Below are 20492 nucleotides of genomic sequence, written 5' to 3'. Positions count from 1 at the left end.
CAAAGTTTGCCGTATTTTACATAGTCAATCAAAAGTGGTCTTATAGGATCATGTTATTAAAAAATAACATTGTACTGAGGTATTACGACAAGTTGATTTTTAAAATATATAACAAAGTGATCTCAATATGTCACAAAAACTGTGATACTGTAATGTGTTATTAGTGCTCCCACTTCAGTGTGTGTGCAGTGCACCAACAGAGTCTCCCACCACCGCTAAGGCAGCTGAACCTCCGTTTTGTGTTCCAGAGACCGTTTCAGGACAATGGTCAACGTGATGGGAGACGCTTTGGCCACGGGGATCATGGCTCACATCTGTAGAAAAGATTTTGTCAAGGAGGGAGAGCAGGTGAGAGAAACTCTGTTTCTCAATATGCATTCCACCGTGCTCCGAGTGCGTTCTCTGAGGAAGTTCTCTTGAGTACGTTCTTGTGAGGACGAGAATGTGGAGAACACATAAAACATTACATTTTAGAAGCACTTGCACTCCCCCTACTGTATTACCTCAAGCTGCACCTACACACAATACCCCAAAATGACAAAGTGAAAACAGGTTTTTAGAAATTCTTGCAGATTTATTACAAATAAAAAACAGGAATACCTATTTACCTAAGAATTCAGACCCTTTGCTATGATACCCGACATTGAGCTCATGTGGAGCCTGTTTGAATGGAGTCCACCTGTGGTAAATTAAATTGATTGGACCTGGCGCCATCCCTACGGTGAAACATGGTGGTGGCAGCATCGTGCTGTGGGGATGTTTTTCAGTGGCAGGACTGGGAGACTAGTCAGGATTGAGGGAAAGATGAACAAAGCAAAGTACGGAGAGATCCTTGATGAAAACCTGCTCCAAGACTGGGGCAAAGGTTCACTTTCCAACAGGACAACAACCCTAAGCACACAACCAAGACAACGCAGGAGTGGCTTGGGGACAAGTCTCTGAATGTCCTTGAGTGGCCCAGCCAGAGCCTGGACTTGAATCCGGTAAAACATCTCTGGGGAGACCTGAAAACAGCGGCACTCCCCATCAAACCTAACAGAACTTGAGAGGATCTGCATTGAAAAATGGGAGAAACTCCCCAAATACAGGTGTGCCAAGCTTGTAGCATCCTATCTAAGAAGAGTCGAGGCTGTGATCGACACAAAAGGCGCTTCAACAAAGTACCGAGTAAAGAGTCTGAATACTTGTTTAAATTTTAAAAATTGTTTTAATACATTTGCAAAAAAATACACTGCTCAAAAAAATAAAGGGATCACTAAAGTAACACATCCTAGATCTGAATGAATGAAATATTCTTATTAAATACTTTTTTCTTTACATACTTGAATGTGCTGACAACAAAATCACACAAAAATTAACAATGGAAATCAAATTTGGAGTCACAATCAAAATTAAAGTGGAAAACCACACTACAGGCTGATCCAACTTTGATGTAATGTCCTTAAAACAAGTCAAAATGAGGCTCAGTAGTGTGTGTGGCCTCCACGTGCCTGTATGACCTCCCTACAACGCCTGGGTATGCTCCTGATGAGGTGGCAGATGGTCTCCTGAGGGATCTCCTCCCAGACCTGGACTAAAGCATCCGCCAACTCCTGGACAGTCTGTGGTGCAACGTGGCGTTGGTGGATGGAGCGAGACATGATGTCCCAGATGTGCTCAATTGGATCCAGGTCTGGGGAACGGGCGGGCCAGTCCATAGCGTCAATGCCTTCCTCTTGCAGGAACTGCTGACACACTCCAGCCACAAGCATTGTCTTGCATTAGGAGGAACCCAGGGCCAACCGCACCAGCATATGGTCTCACAAGGGGTCTGAGGATCTCATCTCGGTACCTAATGGCTGTCAGGCTACCTCTGGCGAGTACATGGAGGGCTGTGCGTCCCCCCAAAGAAATGCCACCCCACACCGTGACTGACCCACCGCCAAACCGGTCATGCTGGAGGATGTTGCAGGCAGCAGAACGTTCTCCATGGCGTCTCCAGACTCTGTCACGTCTGTCACATGTGCTCAGTGTGAACCTGCTTTCATCTGTGAAGAGCACAGGGCGCCAGTGGCGAATTTGCCAATCTTGGTGTTCTCTGGCAAATACCAAACGTCCTGCACGGTGTTGGGCTGTAAGCACAACCCCCACCTGTGGACATTGGGCCCTCATACCAACCTCATGGAGTCTGTTTCTGACCGTTTGAGCAGACACATGCACATTTGTGGCCTGCTGGAGGTAATTTTGCAGGGCTCTGGCAGTGCTCCTCCTGCTCCTCCTTGCACAAAGGCGGAGGTAGCGGTCCTGCTGCTGGGTTGTTGCCCTCCTACGGCCTCCTCCACATCTCCTGATGTACTGGCCTGTCTCCTGGTAGCGCCTCCATGCTCTGGACACTACGCTGACAGACACAGCAAACCTTCTTGCCACAGCTCACATTGATGTTCCATCCTGGATGAGCTGCACTACCTGAGCCACTTGTGTGGGTTGTAGTCTCCGTCTCATGCTACCACTAGAGTGAAAGCACCGCCAGCATTCAAAAGTGACCAAAACATCAGCCAGGAAGCATAGGAACTGAGAAGTGGTCTGTGGTCACCACCTGCAGAACCACTCCTTTATTGGGGGTGTCTTGCTAATTCCCTATAATTTCCACCTGTTGTCTATTCCATTTGCACAACAGCATGTGAAATTTATGGTCAATCAGTGTTGCTTCCTAAGTGGACAGTTTGATTTCACAGAAGTGTCATTGACTTGGAGTTACATTGTGTTGTTTAAGTGTTCCCTTAATTTTTTTGAGCAGTGTATTTAAACCTGTTTTTGTCATTATGGGTATATTTGGTGGATTGATGAGGGAAAAAAACGATTTATTCCATTTTAGAATAAGGCTGTAAAGTAACAATTGTGGAAAAATTCAAGGGGTCTGAATACTTTCCGAGTGCACTGTATATGTGAATCGTAATCAAATTAACCAGATAGTTTAACAGCCAAAAATGTCCTAAAACTAAAGTTATGCAAGGTAGATCTCAATTCTTTGTGGGTAGCTAGCTAACAATTATTTGTGGCTATCTGGCTAGCTAACAGTAGTAGCTAGCCAGTTATCCCAATTGACTTATTATTGGCTTGCGGTCTACGGTACATAGGCAGGTAAACATGCCAAAATTAACACGGCATGTATTTCTTAATGTATCAAGATAAAATATTGTAGCCAGGCAACATGTGAGATGTGAATAGAAAACACTTCATTCTGAAGTCGGAGTGTATATTCTCTCATTTCAGCTCAAATAATGTCCGCCATTGATTTCAAGTGTTTTTCATATTTTTTTTATGTGTAGGGCGTCAAATTTCTGTACATACTTTCTGTTATATGTACAAACGGAGTGCGCTTTCGAGAAGTGCCCTCCATGCTCCGTTTCACATACTTTGATTTGGACTACGACCCTCCCGTGCTCCAATTTGCGTGCTCTGAGCACAGTAATATGCAAATGAGAAACACATGCTAACACAATTCCGGACACACAAGGATCAAGGTTATGAACTTTCCATTCGTGATTCTTTCCATTTTCCAATAAAAAAGGGCTCTATTCAATCAGATCCACTTTAGCCAACATCCGCATAGCAGTGTCGGAGGTGGAACGATAATGACTGGGTATTGTAACTCCAGTTATGAGTAGAGCTCAGCCCCATAGGGGGGCTTCATTCCTACTGGTTTACACTGCTGCAAAGCAGTATCACCTGAGAAATGAATTATGCACACACCATCAGCCAATGAGAGTTCAGGTGTCCCTATATACTGAGGCTCCCCCAAAATGATTTGCAGCGAGACTTCTGAAGTTGGACAAGGCTAGAAAGCCTATAGGGCTCCGCTCTACTCATATACAGTAGCTGTGCACGGGTAAAATCACAGGGGAAGCCAAACCAGAAGAAAAAAAAACATATTACAATCTATTTTGTGATGCTTGTGTTGTTTGCTCTATAACCCATTCGTCCATACGCCACTGTGATGTACAATAAAGGCCTTGACAACAGAAAGAGAGTTACCCAGTAGCGGAATAAATTCAACCATCACAAAACCAAAGAGCAACATCTGTCGGGTGAAGTAAATATTGCATGTAACAAACAGTTACAAGACTTACAACATGGTCAAGCAAGTTAATGCTTCCTAGCATAGATCAGAATCGCCGTTATAATCATTGGCCTGTACGGAGAATAAAGTCAAAACCACAAGTCCAAATCCCCATCTCCATCCATGGCTTAGAAAATGGACGATTTTCTAAGCCACGGAGACCAGAAATAAGACTCGTTTTTCTGACAATGAGGTTTTCCTTTTGATGTGTGGTGGGGGGTTGGTGCGCCAGGACTACCCACAGTTGAGCTCAGCTCGATGCGGATTGTCTAATTCTTTCATAAAATAAATATTAAGGGAGGCAAAATGCTTTCTGGGATAAATCAACAAATATTAAGACGTCAACATGTCATACTCTTTTTGTCCATACAGCATCAGATACAGAGAATGGATAACACATATTGAGACAGAGGGGCTCTGTTTCCCTCGCTCGGATGATTTTGCTGGTGAGATAGATTCAGCGAATTGAAGGAAAATGATAAAAACACAGAGATGAAAAATGTTTTTATCATAAAATGTGTTTTATTGGTCAAATATACAATAGTCGGCACTTTAACAAAAAATGTGTCATGGTCCCAATACTTTTGGAGCTCACTGTACATCGTAAAGCTCCGCCCCATAGGGGGCTTCGCTTCTATTGGTTTAGGGCGGAGCCCTAGTCCCTACGATGCCCGAAATGTACTCCCTACCGAACTCAACACTTCCCATATTATGAAATGAGCCTACCAGGTGAGCTAAATAAACTCAGCAAAAAAAGAAACATCCTCTCACTGTCAAATGCGTTTATTCAGCAAACTTAACATGTGTAAATATTTGTATGAACATAACAAGATTCAACAACTGAGACAAACTGAACAAATTCCACAGACATGTGACCAACAGAATTGGAATAATGTGTCCCTGAACAAAGGAGGGGTCAAAATCAAAAGTAACAGTCAGTATCTGGTGTGGCCACCAGCTGCATTAAGTACTGCAGTGCATCTCCTCCTCATGGACTGCACCAGATTTGCCAGTTATTGCTGTGAGATGTTACCCCACTCTTCCACCAAGGCAACTGCAAGTTCCCAGACATTTCTGGGGGAAAATGGCCCTAGACCTCAAACCTCTGATTTAACATGTCCCAGACGTGCTCAATGGAATTGAGATCCGGGCTCTTCGCTGGCCATGACAGAACACTGACATTCCTGTCTTGCAGGAAATAACGCACAGAACAAGCATTATGGCTGGTGGCATTTTCATGCTGGAGGGTCATGTCAGGATGAGCCTGCAGGTAGGGTACCACATGAGGGAGGAGAATGTCTTTCCTGTAACGCACAGCGTTGAGATTGCCTGCAATGACAACAAGCTCAGTCCGATGATGCTGTGACACACTGCCCCAGACCATGACGGACCCTCCACCTCCAAATCACTCCCGCTCCAGAGTACAGGCCTCGGTGTAACGCTCATTTCTTCAATGATAAATGCAAATTCGACCATTACCGATGGTGAGAAAAACCACGACTCGTCAGTGAAGAGCAAAACCACGACTCGTCAGTGAAGAGCACCTTTTGCCAATCCTGTCTGGTCCAGCGATGGTGGGTTTGTGCCCATAGGCGACGTTGTTGCCGGTGATGTATGGTGAGGACCTGCCTTACAACAGGCCTAAAAGCCCTCAGTCCAGCCTCTTTCAGCCTATAGTGGACAGTTTGAGCACTGATGGAGGGATTGTGCATTCCTAATGTAACTCAGGCAGTTGTTGTTGCCATCCTGTACCTGTCCCGCAGGTGTGAAGTTTGGATGTACCAATCCTGTGCAGGTGTTGTTACACGTGGTCTGCCACCGCGAGGACGATCAGCTGTCCATCCTGTCTCCCTGTAGTACTGTCTTAGGCGTCTTACAGTACGGACATTGCAATTTATTGCCCTGGCCACATCTGCAGTCCTCGTGCCTCCTTGCAGCATGCCTAAGGCACATTCACACAGATGAGCAGGGACCCTAGACATCTTTCTTTTGGTGTTTTTCAGAGTCTGTAGAAAGGCATCTTTTAGTGTCCTAAGTTTTCATAACTGTGCCCTTAATTGACTACCGTCTATAAGCTGTTAGTGTCTTAATGACCATTCCACAGGTGCATGTTCATTAATTGTTTAAGCATGGGAAACGGTGTTTTTTTATTTTTAAACTCTGTTTATTAAGTTTTACCCACACACACACCGAGAAGACAACACAAAGCAATATATAAATAATATACTCAACTAAAAATACAAATACAAATAAAAAAATGGCTTTAAAGATACGACTTTAGACAAGTTAAACACACCAGGCAGAAGGCTACAAAGGTTAAAGGGCAATCTATAGTACAGGGACAGAGCAAACACCTCACCATTGTTCCTATAAACAGTCAAGGGATAAGGGTGGAGAAATGCAACCACTCACAGACAGTCATGGCCACAGACCGACCATCCACTGGACCAAAAATAAAGTTTACAATGCTTTAAAATAAAAAAAATAGAATGATTATTAATGTAGGCGTGAACAAAATGTAAAAATAACTGGGAAAAACAAGCTCACACTTCAGTCTCTGCCCGAGCAAGATGAACAAGGCATCTGCGGATCACAATCAATAAGCACATGGACCTTAATGCCCCCCCAGCAAAAACACAGAGAGAAGCTCCTCCTACCCTTAAGTCACAGGGGGGTCAAATACAGACTTGTTTTAATTGGAATGACATCAGAGGATGGACTGTTGAAAGTAAGACCGGAATGGAGCCCAAGCCTCATTAAACAGTTTGGGGTACCCACGTGAATTGAAAGTAATTTCTTCTAGTTTCAGAGAGCACAACACATCTCTCACCCAATATTTATAAGATAGGGGAGCTGCCATCTTCCAGTTCTGTAGTATTAGCCGTCTAGCTAAAAGAGTTGTATAAGCAACAGTGTCCGACTGGATTCTTGATAGGGGGGTACCCATGGGCAGTACTCCAAAAAGGGCTGTAAGGGGAGACGGATCTATAACAGTGTCATAGATATCAGAGAAACATTTAAATATTAATTCCCAGAAACCTGACAGTTTATGACAGCCCCAAAACATATGCAACAGTGTGGATGGTTCCACTTTACATCTGACACAGGTAGGATCAAAAGTAGAGAATATTCTTCCAAGTTTGGCCCCCGACCAGTGGATACGGTGAACCACCTTGAATTGAATGAGGCTGTGTCTAGTGCTAAAAGAGGACGAGTGCACCCTGTGCAGCACAGATTCCCAGGCGTCTTCCCCAAGTTCCTCCCCCAAATCCTTTTCCCATCAAGTCTTTAAAGGCACCAAAGAAGGGTTCTGTAAGTCATGAATGATTGCATATACATCTGAAATTGCGCCCCTAGGAAGCTTGTTCAACTCCAAGATGCTCTCTATAGCTGTATTCACAGGCCTATTGGGAAATCCAGGTGTGTTAGCTCTGACAAAGTTTCTAGTCTGGAGATAGCGGAAAAAGTGGGATTGGGGGAGATTGAACTTTTCCTGCAGCTGAGAAAAAGAGGCAAATGTATCATCAAAGAATAATTGGGCTAGCGAGGAGAGGCCTAGTAAATGCCAAATCATTCAAAGATGGAGGAAATACAATGTTCTGATTGATTGGGCCTGATAGAGAAAAGCCTCGGAGGCTAAAAGCTAAACGGAACTGATTCCAAATTTTAAGAGACTGCTTTACAATTGGGTTGACACACATTTTGCCTAGGGACACTGGGAGAGACGAGCACAACACAGAGGAATGTGCTGCAGGTTTACACGATTCAGACTCCATCATGACCCAGAGTGGTCTAGGGCCAGTAGGATCAGTCTGCAGTCAGCACAGAAGGGCTCTGAAATTTGCAGCCCAGTAGTATGTCTGAAAATTTGGTAGAGCTAAACCCCCCAATGACCTAGGCTTCTGTAAATGTTTTCTACCAATCCGTGGTACCTTGCCATCCCAAATAAAATGCATGAATGTTTGATCCAGTGAAATAAAAAAAGATTTTGGAATAAAAATGGGCAAAATTCATTTTAATGACATTAACCCTTCCGATAAGAGAAAGGGGTAGCGAATTCCAAAAAGTAAAAGATTGTTTCAAACTGTCTGCTAGAGCAACAAAGTTTTCCTGAAACAAATTAGAATATTTCCTTGTCAATTTTACTCCCAAGTAGCTGAATTGATCCTGGACAATCCTAAACTGAGAACTTGTAAAAGAGCACTTTAAAGCAGCCTTGTTTACCGGAAAAAGCTCACTCTTGCCTAGATTCAGCTTGTACCCTGAGATTGATCCAAACTTTTTAAGAACAGATAGGGCACGTGGCAATGAGGTATCAGGGTTGGATATAAACAAAAGGTAAAAAACGTATAGCGAGACTTTCTGCTCCCAGCCCGCCCTGATTATACCTTGAATGGCATCATTGGAGTGTAGTGCAATGGCGAGAGGCTCGATTTCCAAAGCAAACAACAAGGGGGAGAGTGGACAACCCTGTCTGGATCCGCGGTCCAAGGGAAAATAGTCAGAGGACAAGTTATTAGTCCGTACCGAAGCCATGGGGGAAAAATAAAGAATCTTTATCCACACAATGAATTTGGGGCCAAAGCCAAATCTATAAAGGGCAGTTGTTAGGTAATCCCACTCAACGCGGTCAAATGCTTTTTCGGCATCAAGTGAGACCACCACCTCCGGGTCCTCCGATGCTGGGGAGTACAGTATATTCATAAGGCGCCTAATATTGAAAAATAAATGCCTATTTCTCACAAAGCCAGTCTGGTCAGAGTGTATTACTTGGTGGAGCAAGCCTTCCAAGCTAAAAGCTTAGCTAGGATTTTGTAATCACAGTTTAAAAGCGAGATTGGGCAATAGGATCCACATTCCAGGGGGTCTTTGTTTTTCTTTAATAGTAATGAAATTGAAGCCTGATAAAGACTATGCGGTAGCTTTGAAGTATTAAGGCACTCTGCAAATAGTCGAGACAAGAATGGGCAAAGCAGACCAACGTCCTGTAAAATTCATTTGGAAAACCGTCCGGACCTGGTGATTTACCACTTTTCATTGCGGACACTTGCTGTTGCAATCTCCTCAAGCGTAAATTCTTCTTCTAGACAGTCATGGGAGTCTACATCAATTGAAGGCATATTCAAGCCATTAAAGAAGGAGTCAATCAGCAAAGGGTCTTGAGGGGATTCAGAGGTGTATAGCGCAGAGTAAAATTGTTTAAATTGATCATTGATCTCTTTATGTATAACTGTGGTGGCAACAGACGGGGTCCTTATTTGTGGGATTAAACATGAGGCCTCAGATTTACGGATCTGATGCGCAAGGAGTTTACTGGCCTTGTCGCGTTGTTCATAGACTCTGTATCGAGCTCGCAAGAGTAACTGTTCAGCTTGCCTGGTAGAAAGCTCATCAAATTCAGATTGGCGTAGTTGGTGCTCTTTATTCAGATCAGAGGAAGGATCCGTAGCATACTTCTCATCCAATGTGGTTATGGACTCGCTCAGGTCCCGAAGTCGCTGAGAGCGAACTCTGTTTTGGTTGGCTGTATAAGAAATCATTTGGCCACGTAGGTATGCTTTAAGAGACTCCCATATGGTAGAGCAGGACATACCTGGTGTTGAATTCGTTTCTAGGAATAAGGTGATTTCAGAAGAAATGAAATTGACAAACTCCTTATCTGAGAGTAAAATGGTTCAAGCACTAATGGTGAATGGTCAGCGATAACAATACTCTCGTAAGTACACTGCCGAAGGTTAGGCAGAAGTTTTTTGTCCAAAAAGAAGTAATCAATCAAGGGAGTATGTTTGATGAACATGAGAATAAAAGGAATACTGTCTATCTGTAGGATGTAGGAAACGCCAGGCCACAAACATAGCATATTTCTGAAGAAAGAATTGAATAAGTAGGGCACATTTAGATGGGCCTGTATTTGTTTGAGGACTTGTCAAGAACTGGGGACATTTTACAGTTGAAATCCTCCCTTAAAATCAACAAATGAGAATCTAAATTGGGAATAGCAGACAGAAAGGAAGAAATTAAACTTGTGTCATCCCAATTGGGAGCATAAACACTAGCCAAAACAAGAGGGGTAGAAAACAGTTCACCGGTTACTATGACGTATCGTCCCTTAAGATCAGCAATAACCTCAGAAGGTACAAAGGGAGTAGCTTTATCAACCAGAATAGCAGCACCCCTTGATTTACTATGAAAGTTTGAGTGGAACACTTGACCAACCCAGTCCTTACGCATCCTAAAATGCTCACCAGTCCTCAAGTGAGTCTATTGAAGAAATGCAATATTTGCATTCAAACCCTTTAAGTGTGTCAACACCCTCTTACGCTTCACCGGATTATTAACCCCTTTGGTGTTCCATGAAATGTACTTGATCGCATTATTTCGGCCCCTTTGGGCATTCCCGTTATTCAACCCTGTCATTAGAGCATAGAATGGAAAAGCAATGAGCGCCCAAAACCCCCAGAATAACTTGTCTCAGAGTAATAATGTACGGTGGTAGATGTTTGGAAAAAGTACCAAAAAAAACCCTAAAAAGACAACATTAGAACTGAACAATTCAACCTGCCCCCCCACCCCCTCCCCCCATCCCAGACAATACCTCCCCAAATGAGGTACAAGCCTAAATAGAATGTGTTCTTTTCGCACAGTATGTCTGTGAGAGTGCAGTCTTAAACCTAAACCTACAGTCCCGCTCTTTAAAGTCGCGTTTTGTTAGTGGATCAAGCAGCAAAAATAAAGATTTTTATGTATTTTTTTTCAAATAAAAAAAAGGCGAATCCCTTGTGCAAACGGAATGACAAAAAGCACCACTTATAAGGGAATATAATTATATACATCTACAACAGGCATTGAGAGAGAAAATAAATTTAAAAAAATTGTAGTAAGACAATCAAAAATAATAGTAATTATAATAGTAGTCTAGTTGACGCTGAGACGGCTTACAACCAATACCAAAAAACTACGTGTGCGTTTGCTGGGTATAAATGACGCTCAAAACTTTTAAAATTGAAGTGAGACCCCAAAAACCGTGTAGCCTCGGGAGACATTTACTGTTTACTGGGTCAATGCAAACGGATGCAGTAAACAAATAACCAAAAATATTTTGAGTCACTGAGACACTGTGTAAACAAACTGAATAGGTGAGCGAGACAGCCTAGAAACACAGGAGTGTTTAAGTAAAACCTTAATACAATTAAATTAAATTGACTGAATGCTTGTAAGGCACGCACACCAGATGATCAAAACATTAGATCACATCAAATAAGCCTGAATGGTTTCGCCAACTATACAAGACTGGCCTGTTATATCTAAACATAATTGTACCACAGGTGGGTTACCTACTATCCACAGTTCGCAAGCAACAGTTGCTGAACTGTGAGCATGTTCAAGACTTCTTGATGTGATGTTGAATGTGAGCCATAGCCTCATCCGGAGATTCAAATGTGTAGTCTTTACCCTCATGAGATAGACATAAAAGGGCCGGGAATCGCAGTCCATACTTCACACTTGGATGGTCCCGAAGTACTCGTTTGGCCTGTCCGAAAGCTGCGCGCTGCCTGGAAACAGTGGGGGAGTAGTCCTGGTAGATGGAGAAGCTCTGTCCTTGAAAGCTCAGAGTGGTATTGCGGGCTCGTCGGAGGATCTCCAGCTTCTCATGAAAAAAGTGCACTCGAAGAATTATGTCACGGGGCCTCTCCCCATCCCGGGGCTTTGGGCGCAGCGACCGGTGGGCACGATCAATCAGGGGCTTTTCATCTAAGGCAAGAACATCCTTCCTTCAGCAGCCCTGAATCGAAATCCGTGGCGCAATGCATTTCCACTGACTCTGGGACCGATACAAGTCTCAGATTATTGCGGCGAAAGAATCCCTCTAAACTCACACAGTTCTCCTTCACCTTTTTCAAATCCGCAGCTAGGCGTTTAACTTCAGCCTCCAGGGATGTAGTTAAGTCGGAGACAGTAGCGGAGGTCTCCAGTGCTGCAATCGTTGTAGTGTGTGACGCAGTTGTTGTTTTGAGTAATGTGATTGCTGGCACAGTCTCGTTCCGCAGGATGGTTAAATCTGCTTTTAAAGTATCAGAAACCTCCTGTATTCTGGCCTCAATCGTAGCAACCACCTGTGTTTTCATTTCAACTATCTTAGAGCGTAGTAGTTTGATGGCCTTGAGAATGTTCATTTCAGCGCCGCCAGGCCAAGCCGCACCCCCGGGTAAAGTGTGCGTCCCCGGGCCCTCAGCCTCAGGAGAGGGCGGTGATGAGAGCGGGTCTTGTAGGCCGGGTTTTCTCAAAGTCATGCTTTTGGCCTTATGCTTGGTCGACATGCTGACATTCGGAAGCAAAGTAGTCTTGGTTTTTACGGAAAGGGATCACCAAATTAATATTTTGAAAATAAATACGGTTCTGCTGCTAAATTCACATAAACTTTAAGAATACCACTTGAGCAAACGGAAAACACGTCAGTCGCACATGGCGTCCCTCCTATCCCCCCGGGAAACAGTGTTTAAACAATTTACAATGAAGATCTGTGAAGTTATTTGGATTTTTACGAATTATCTTTGAAAGACAGGTCCCTGAAAAAGGTATGTTTCTTTTTTTGCTGAGTTTAGCTTCTATGCTCACTTCAAGGCAAGCAACACTAACATCCATAGTCTTGAAATGCTTTAAAAGGCTTTTCATGGCTCACATCAACACCCAAAAGATCCACAGATGTCTACTGCACTCCACACTGTCCTCACCCACATGGGCAAAAGGAATCATTTACCATAACCCTCATAACAAGCTGAAATCGCTGAGGCGTACACCTTCATAGTGGACGGGGAGCGTTGCTTATTATTTAACTGTAAGAACAAGAGAATAGTTTTCACCTGGCAACAAGCTGGGTCGACATTCTCCTCCTCACACCATTGTGTAAAAACATTCCATTTGCTGGAATAAGTCCTAGATGTGGAACCGGCCCGCACACCCTGTATTGTGTGAAGCATCTGTATAGACTGGAATTTGAGAGGAGACTCTTCCCATCAGGACACCACGTGTCAGTATGCTCGGAGAATGGTCTCTCCAATGGTCCAGATCCGCTCTGAGGTTGCTGGGAATGACCAACGGCCGGTGATGATGATGCATCAGCTATGCGAACCACCTAGCCTGCACATGTGTAGCAGCCCTAATGGGACTACTGCGTGGGCTGACGACATGATTCCCAACAAGGACATCACAGAGAACACCGTTATCATGGGCATCAGATGGAACCGCATGAGAGCTGAGTGGAAAGCCTCTCTTCTGGGGTCTAAGATTCGTGCCAACATGGTTGCAGTGTCTACTTGGATCCCCAAGTCATCACTACCAACTGGACATTAAAAACTGTAATATCATATGCTTCACCGACACGTGGCTGAACGACAACACTAATAATATAGAGCTGGCTGGCTTCTCCGTGCATCGGCAGGACAGAGCAGCTACGTCTTGTAAGACAAGGGGTCTATTTGTCAATAACTGCTGGTGTGCGATGTCTAATATCAAAGAAGTCTTGAGGTATTGCTCGCCTGAGGTAGAATACCTCATGATAAGCTGTAGACCACATTATCTTCCAAGAGAGTTCTCATCTATAATATTCAGAGCTGTCTATTTACCACCACAAAACAATGCTGGCACTAAGACTGCACTCAACGAGCTGTATAAGGACATAAGCAAACAAGAACATGCTAATCCAGAACCGTCGCTCCTAGTGGATAGGAACATTAATGCAGGCAAACTTAAATCTGTTTCATCTCATTTCTACCAGCATGTCACATGTAAAACCAGAGGGAAAAGAAATCCTAGACCTCCTTTACTCCACACACAGAGAGGCATACAAAGCCCTCCCTTGCCCTGGCAAATTTGGCAAATCTGACCAGAGTTATATCCTCCCGATTCCTGCTTACGAGCAAAAACTAAAGCAGGAAGTACCAGTGACTTGTACAATATGGCGGTCGTCAGATGATGCGGATTCTACGCTACGGGACTAGCACAGACTGGAAAATGTTACGGGATTCATCCAATGGCATTGAGGAGTATAACTCAGTCATCGGATTCATCAATAAGTGCATCGACGACGTCGTCCCCGCAGTGACTGTACGTACATTTCCCAACCAGAAGCCATGGATTACAGGCAACATCCGCATTGAGCTAGAGCTGCCGCTCTCAAGGAGCGATACACTTATCCGGACGTTTGTAAGAATTCCCGCTATGCCCTCAGATGACCATCAAACAGGCAAAGTGTCAACAAAGGCCTAAGAATGAATCCTACTACACCAGCTCTGATGCTCGTCGGATGTGGCAGGGCTTGCAAACTATTACAGATTACAAATGGAAACCCAACCGCAAGCTGCCAGTGATGCGAGCCTACCAGATGAGCTAAATGCCTTTTTATGCTCTCTTCAAGGCAAGCAACACTGAACCATGCATGAGAGCACCAGCTGTTAATCACAACTGTGTGATTATGTACTCCGTAGCCGATGTGAGTAAGCCCTTGAAAAAGGTCACCATTCACAAGGCCGCAGGGCCAGACGGATTACCAGGACGTGTACACAGAGCATGCGCTGACCAACTGGCAAGTGTCTTCACTGACATTTTCAGCCTCTTCCTGACCGGGTCTGTAATACTGTACCCACGTGTTTCCCAGAAACCCTAGACCCACTCTGTGTATACCGCCCTAACAGATCCACAGATGATGCAATCTCTATTACACTCCACACTCAGCTCAGTGTTCAACACCATAGTGCCCTCAGAGCTCATCACTAAGCTAAGAACCCTGGGACTAAACATTGTTATTGACAGGCTGTAGTGTAATGGATCGAGAGCTTCAATTTCCTTGGTGTCCATGTCACTAACAAACTATTATGGTCCAAACACACCAAGATAGTCATGAAGAGGGCACGACAATGCCTATTCCCCCTCAGGACACTGAAAAGATTTGGCATGGGTCCTTAGATCCTCAAAAAGTTATACAGCTTCACCGTTGAGAGCATCTTGACTGGTTGTATCACCACTTGATATGGCAACTGCTCGGCATCCAACCGCAAAACCCTACAGAGGGTAGTGCGTATGGCCAAGTACATCATTGGGGCCAAGCTTTTTACCATCCAGGACCTCTATACCAGGTGGTGTCAGAGGAAGGCCCTAAAAACTCAACGAAGTAATAGACTGTTTTCTCTACTACCGCACAGCAAGCGGTACTGGAGAGCCAAGTCTAGGTCCAAAAGGCTCCTAAACAGCTCCCCAAGCCATACGACTGCTAATCAGTTAATCAAATTGCTACCCAGACTATTTGCATTGACCCCTTTTTCATGCTGCTACTACTCACTGTTTATTATCTATGCATAGTTACTTTACCTCTACCTACAGTACCAGTCAAAACACACCTACTCTTTCAAGGGGTTTTCTTTATTTTTACTATTTTCTACATTGTAGAATAATAGTGAAGACATCAAAACTATGAAATAACGTGGTAACCAAAAAAGTGTTAAACAAATCAAAACATATTTTATATTCTTCAAAGTAGTAGTATATTCTTCCCTTTGCCTTGATGACAGCTTTGCACACTCTTGGAATTATCTCAACCAGCTTCATGAGGTATTCACCTGGAATGCATTTCAATTAACAGTTGTGCCTCATTAAATGTTAATTTGTGGAATTTCTTTCCTTCTTAATGCATTTGAGCCAATCAGTTGTGTTGAGACAAGGTAGGGGTGGTAAACAGAAGACTGCATCAAGACAAAGGTTGGCTACTTTGAAGAATCTTAAATATAAAATGTAATGCTTTGATTTGTTTAACAATTTCAGTTTTTGCAATCAGACTGGATTTATTAGGGAATTACCCTCTTACTCAAATATTTATAATCTTCTCAATTATATTTTCACTCCATCTCCCTCAACTAAAGCTGATTAGTTTCCTAATTTCTCTGGACACAATACAAATATTAGATCAGGTACAGTAGTCACTGCAACAGCTATTTGTTTTGCATAGGGAATTATCATTTTGGCTATTCAGACATGTTGTTATGAAATAAAAGAACATTAAAACAAAGTTTCAATTGCAGCTTACAATATATCCAAGTGTGTTGGCCGCTTACATTTTTTGTTTTCTTTGTACTTCCTGACATTTGAACCAGCAGTGGACCTGTCCATTTGTTTTGCATAGGGAGTTCTTTGCTTTAGCACAAATTCATGGATTGGTTCCTTCTTCTACCTCCCGTTGTCTTCTACCCCCTTCAGGTACCTTTGATCTGTGAGACCAAGCCCATGGTCAGCATCCAGCAGATGACGTACCAGAAGAACGGTGTGTACCAGCCCCCTCCCTGCGGACCGGGGGGCCCGGACGTGGCTCGTCTGATGCAGCTGGAGGAGGGGGTACGGCCTGAGCAAAGGAAGAGGAACCCCCACGCTCCCCAAAACAAGAGGGAGCACAAGGACAAGGACCACTGCTCCATCGACATGAATGGCCTGGAGACCAACGTATAGACATAGTTATCATTGAGCTGCATCCTGATTCATCACACTTCTCCCAAAGAGTGCATTTGCACACTCCCCGTCATGAATCTAATAATGGTGGCTCTAACAACTCCCTCCAGCCAATTCTTAGCCTACACCAATCATACGCTTTTAAGTCCATTATGAGAAGTGGGAAAATGCATACTTTGGAAAAAGTGTGGAGTAACTGAATGCAGCCAGTATCATAGCTACAGGGGAGAGAGGGAGAGAGGAAGGACTGACTAACTGCACCAGAGCTCGGGATGACCAACCCGACCCTTGCTGGCACATTATGGCCCACTGTGGATGCAATTCAGAGGATGTGTAAAGAAAATACGATTTTCTACATTACGTATATTACGACCCACTATGATTGTGTATATTTTTGTGTATATATTTACAAGACTTATTATACTATGCACCAGCAGCAGAGTGATATGGTGGGAGACATTCTGTACATTGAGACATTCTATATGATGAGACATTCTATATGAAGTGCAAACATTCTATTTATTGAGGAGACATTCTCTATGATGAGACATTTCATACAATGAGAAGACACTTTGCACAGTTTATTAGGTACACCACCACGTTCAATGGTTTGCTCCTACAGCCAGTAAATCATGTGGCCGTGGCTTGCTATATAAAGCAGGCAGACAGGCATCGAGGCAATCAGTTACTGTGACCTAAGCGACTGAGCGTAGTATGATTGTCGGTGCCAGGCGCACCGGCTCCAGTATCTCAGAAATGGATGAACTCCTAGGCTTTTCACGCACAACAGTGTCTAGGGTTTACCCAGAATGGTGCAACAAACAAAAAACATCCAGTCGATGGCAGGCAGTCCAATGGACGAAAACATCTTGTTGATGAGAGGTCGAAGGAGAATGGCAAGAATCGTGCAAGCTAACAGACGGGTCACCAACAGGCAACTAACGGTGTAGCGCAACAGTAGTGTGCAGAACAACATCTCGGAACGCACAACTCGTCAGTCCTTGCCACAGATGGGCTGTTGCAGCAGACGAACACACCGGGGTCCACTCATATCAGCTAAAAACAAGAAGGGTCTCCAGTGGGCATGCCAACACTGGACAATTGAGGAGTGGAAAAACAGTGCCTGGTCCGATGAATCCCGGTTCCTGTTGAGTCATGCTGATGGAAGAGTCAGGATTTGGCTTAAGCAGCATGAGTCCAAATCAAATCAAATCACATTTTATTGGTCACATACACGTGTTGAGCAGATGTTATTGCGGTTGTAGTGAAATGCTTGTGCTTCTAGCTCCAACAGTGCAGTAACATCTAACAAGTAATATCTAACAATTACACAACACATACCCAATGCACACAAATCTAGTAAAGGAATTAAGAATATAAAAATATATGGACAAGCAATGTCCATGGCCTCATCCTCTGGTGTCAATTGTGCAAGCTGGTGGCAGTGGTATAATAGTGTGGAATGTTTTCCTGGCACACGTTATGTCCCTTCATACCAATTGATTTCCATGAACATGAATTTCCAGAACTCAGGCTGTTCTGGAGTCAAAGGGGGGTCCGACCCGGTCCTAGATGGGTGTACCTAATAAACTGACTGGTGTACCTAGTATATGACAAGTATCAGGAGGCAGAAGGGATAATGAAGAACTGTGGGAAACTTCAGAGAGGGCTTGGGGATCTGTGGACCTGTGGATGATGACAGGACATCTAAGCTTGAGCTCTGGCCTTCCATCTTCACCTTAGTTAATCAACTCCCCCCTCACAGTGGATGTGTGAGTCTCTCCGTCTGTCTGTCTGTCGAGCTGAGAGGTGAATGTGACGAACACTCTCCTTACATAGACAATGCTTGTGGACTATGGACAAACAGGAAGTGCGCATTTCTTTAAAAAAAAGATATTATAAACTAAATGTTCCCTCTAATCCCCCACATGGGGTTACGGATATTTCAGGCTAATTGGTTTGGCTTATATACTAAACAGGTTACTCTCACAATCATCATTGGAGGTTATTTGTAAAACTTTACAGATAAGGTCAAATCTAGAAGCTGTTTTTTAAATCTCCATATGTGAAACAAAGGGATACATAGGCTATCTAACGTTTTATATCATTGAGAAACTGGTCGGTACATTTACACTGGCTGTTAAGTTTTCTGAAGACCTCTTTTATCGATATCTAGAATGGCTTTTCAAGACATTCGTGTTCACATTCAACAGAGAAGGGATCTACAGAACTCAAATACACTCTACTCTGCTCTTCTTCCTCAGCAAACTGACCCATATTGCTTCTCTCACTGATTTCAACCTTTTGATACCTTTTCTCCTTAAAATGTTCTTCCCATGATCTCTTTGCCTTTTTATCCCCTTAAACAAGGTAGTACACACCTGCCTCATATATGGTGTCTGGCATGATGGAAACAATTTCTGTGTACCAAACAGCATCCTATTCTCTATACAGCGCACTATATACGGTAGGGAATAGGATTTGGGGGAAACACAATGACAGAGACAGGTATGTGTAAGAGCCATACTGCTCCGGAAGGTGTTAACCGTTGTTGAAACATTTCTAGAGTGTCAAGTTCTTGCACCAACCCTAGTCCCTCTTTGCCTTAAAGTACAAAGGAGAAGCATGTGGGGAGATAATAGAGTATGGGTACACCACAAAACATATGGGGGTATACCTAATACATTCAAGGCAAAAGCAGCAAGCTGCAATAAAACAACCACAGGCCATACTCTGAACTTTGCTTCGTATGTATATATATTTATTTTAAAAGTGAAAAATAATTTGCAGTTTGTATAAACATAGAGTATGACTCAACAGGCACCATTCAATCTTTGTTATGAAATGAACAATTAGTAATTGTTTCATCTATTCCAATTGCACTAGATGTTTTTCTGTTTTTCTGTAGAAAACAAAAGGCAAAAAATGAAAATATATTGTAAGGAAACACAAATACACATTTTATTGAACTGTGGTGTGTAGTATGTTTTGATTGTCTGATGAGTTGGTTTTCTTATTTGAAACCTGTATTTTTGGATAGCTAGTTGGATTTTTGGAGTTTCATTTTCTTGGCATCACAAAAAAACATGTTTGGCACCTTATGGTGAACAAAAAGACAGGAAATGTAAATGGTTCAAAGTAGACCCAGAACACAAAAGCAACACAGGAAACTTGCAAACATTTTTAAATGGTCCTCTAATGGATACATTCTCAGATCTCTCAAAGACTTAGGGCTGGAGTCTATCAGATCTGTGCTAGCCCGCCACCCGCATAGTGGTTGTTTTGGCGGTGTCTCTGTAATTCCTAAAACATACCTAAGTATCAAAAGTAAATGTAATTCCTAAAAAATACCTAAGTGTCAAAAGTAAATGTAATTCCTAAAACATACTTGAGTGTCAAAAGTAAATGTAATTCCTAAAACATACCTAAGTGTCAAAAGTAAATGTAATTCCTAAAACATACCTAAGTGTCAAAAGTAAATGTAATTCCTAAAACATACCTAAGTGTCAAAAGTAAATGTATAAATCAATTCAAATTCCTTATAATTTATGAATAGCCAGGAGCACGCTCCAACACTGACATAATTTACAAAAAAAACGTGTTCAGTGAGTCCACCAGATCAAAAGCGGTAGGGATAACCAGTGATGTTCCATTGATACAGTGCCTTCGGAAAGTATTCAGACCCCTTGACTTTTTCCACATTGTTACATTACAGCCGTATTCTAAAATGTATTAAGTACTTTTTTCCCTCAATCTACACACAATACCCCATAACGACAAAGCAAAAACAGGTTTAGACATTTTTGCTAATTTGTAAAAAAATATCAAACTGAAATACGACAAAGTATTCAGACAATTAACTGAGTACTTTGTTTAAGCACCTTTGGCAGCGATGGCAGCA

At 43.1% G+C, this 20492-nt stretch overlaps 1 protein-coding gene across 1 annotated transcript in view; it reads left to right on the top strand.

The window, feature by feature from the left end:
• The window catches only part of LOC109871480 (excitatory amino acid transporter 5-like), an 80390-nt gene extending 60855 nt beyond the window's left edge, over positions 1–19535 (top strand). The window contains exons 9-10 of the mRNA XM_031806417.1: positions 249–348; positions 16346–19535. Coding sequence (XP_031662277.1) covers positions 249–348; positions 16346–16591 — 346 coding nt within the window. The 3' untranslated portion in view covers positions 16592–19535. The remainder of the gene's footprint in view (positions 1–248; positions 349–16345) is intronic.
• Positions 19536–20492: the final 957 nt, after the last annotated feature.

The sequence above is a fragment of the Oncorhynchus kisutch genome, linkage group LG27 (assembly GCF_002021735.2).
Source record: "Oncorhynchus kisutch isolate 150728-3 linkage group LG27, Okis_V2, whole genome shotgun sequence".
In the NCBI taxonomy this organism is placed as follows: domain Eukaryota; kingdom Metazoa; phylum Chordata; class Actinopteri; order Salmoniformes; family Salmonidae; genus Oncorhynchus; species Oncorhynchus kisutch.
The sequence above is the reverse complement of the archived record's forward strand: the minus strand, read 5'-3'. Positions and strand labels throughout refer to the sequence as shown.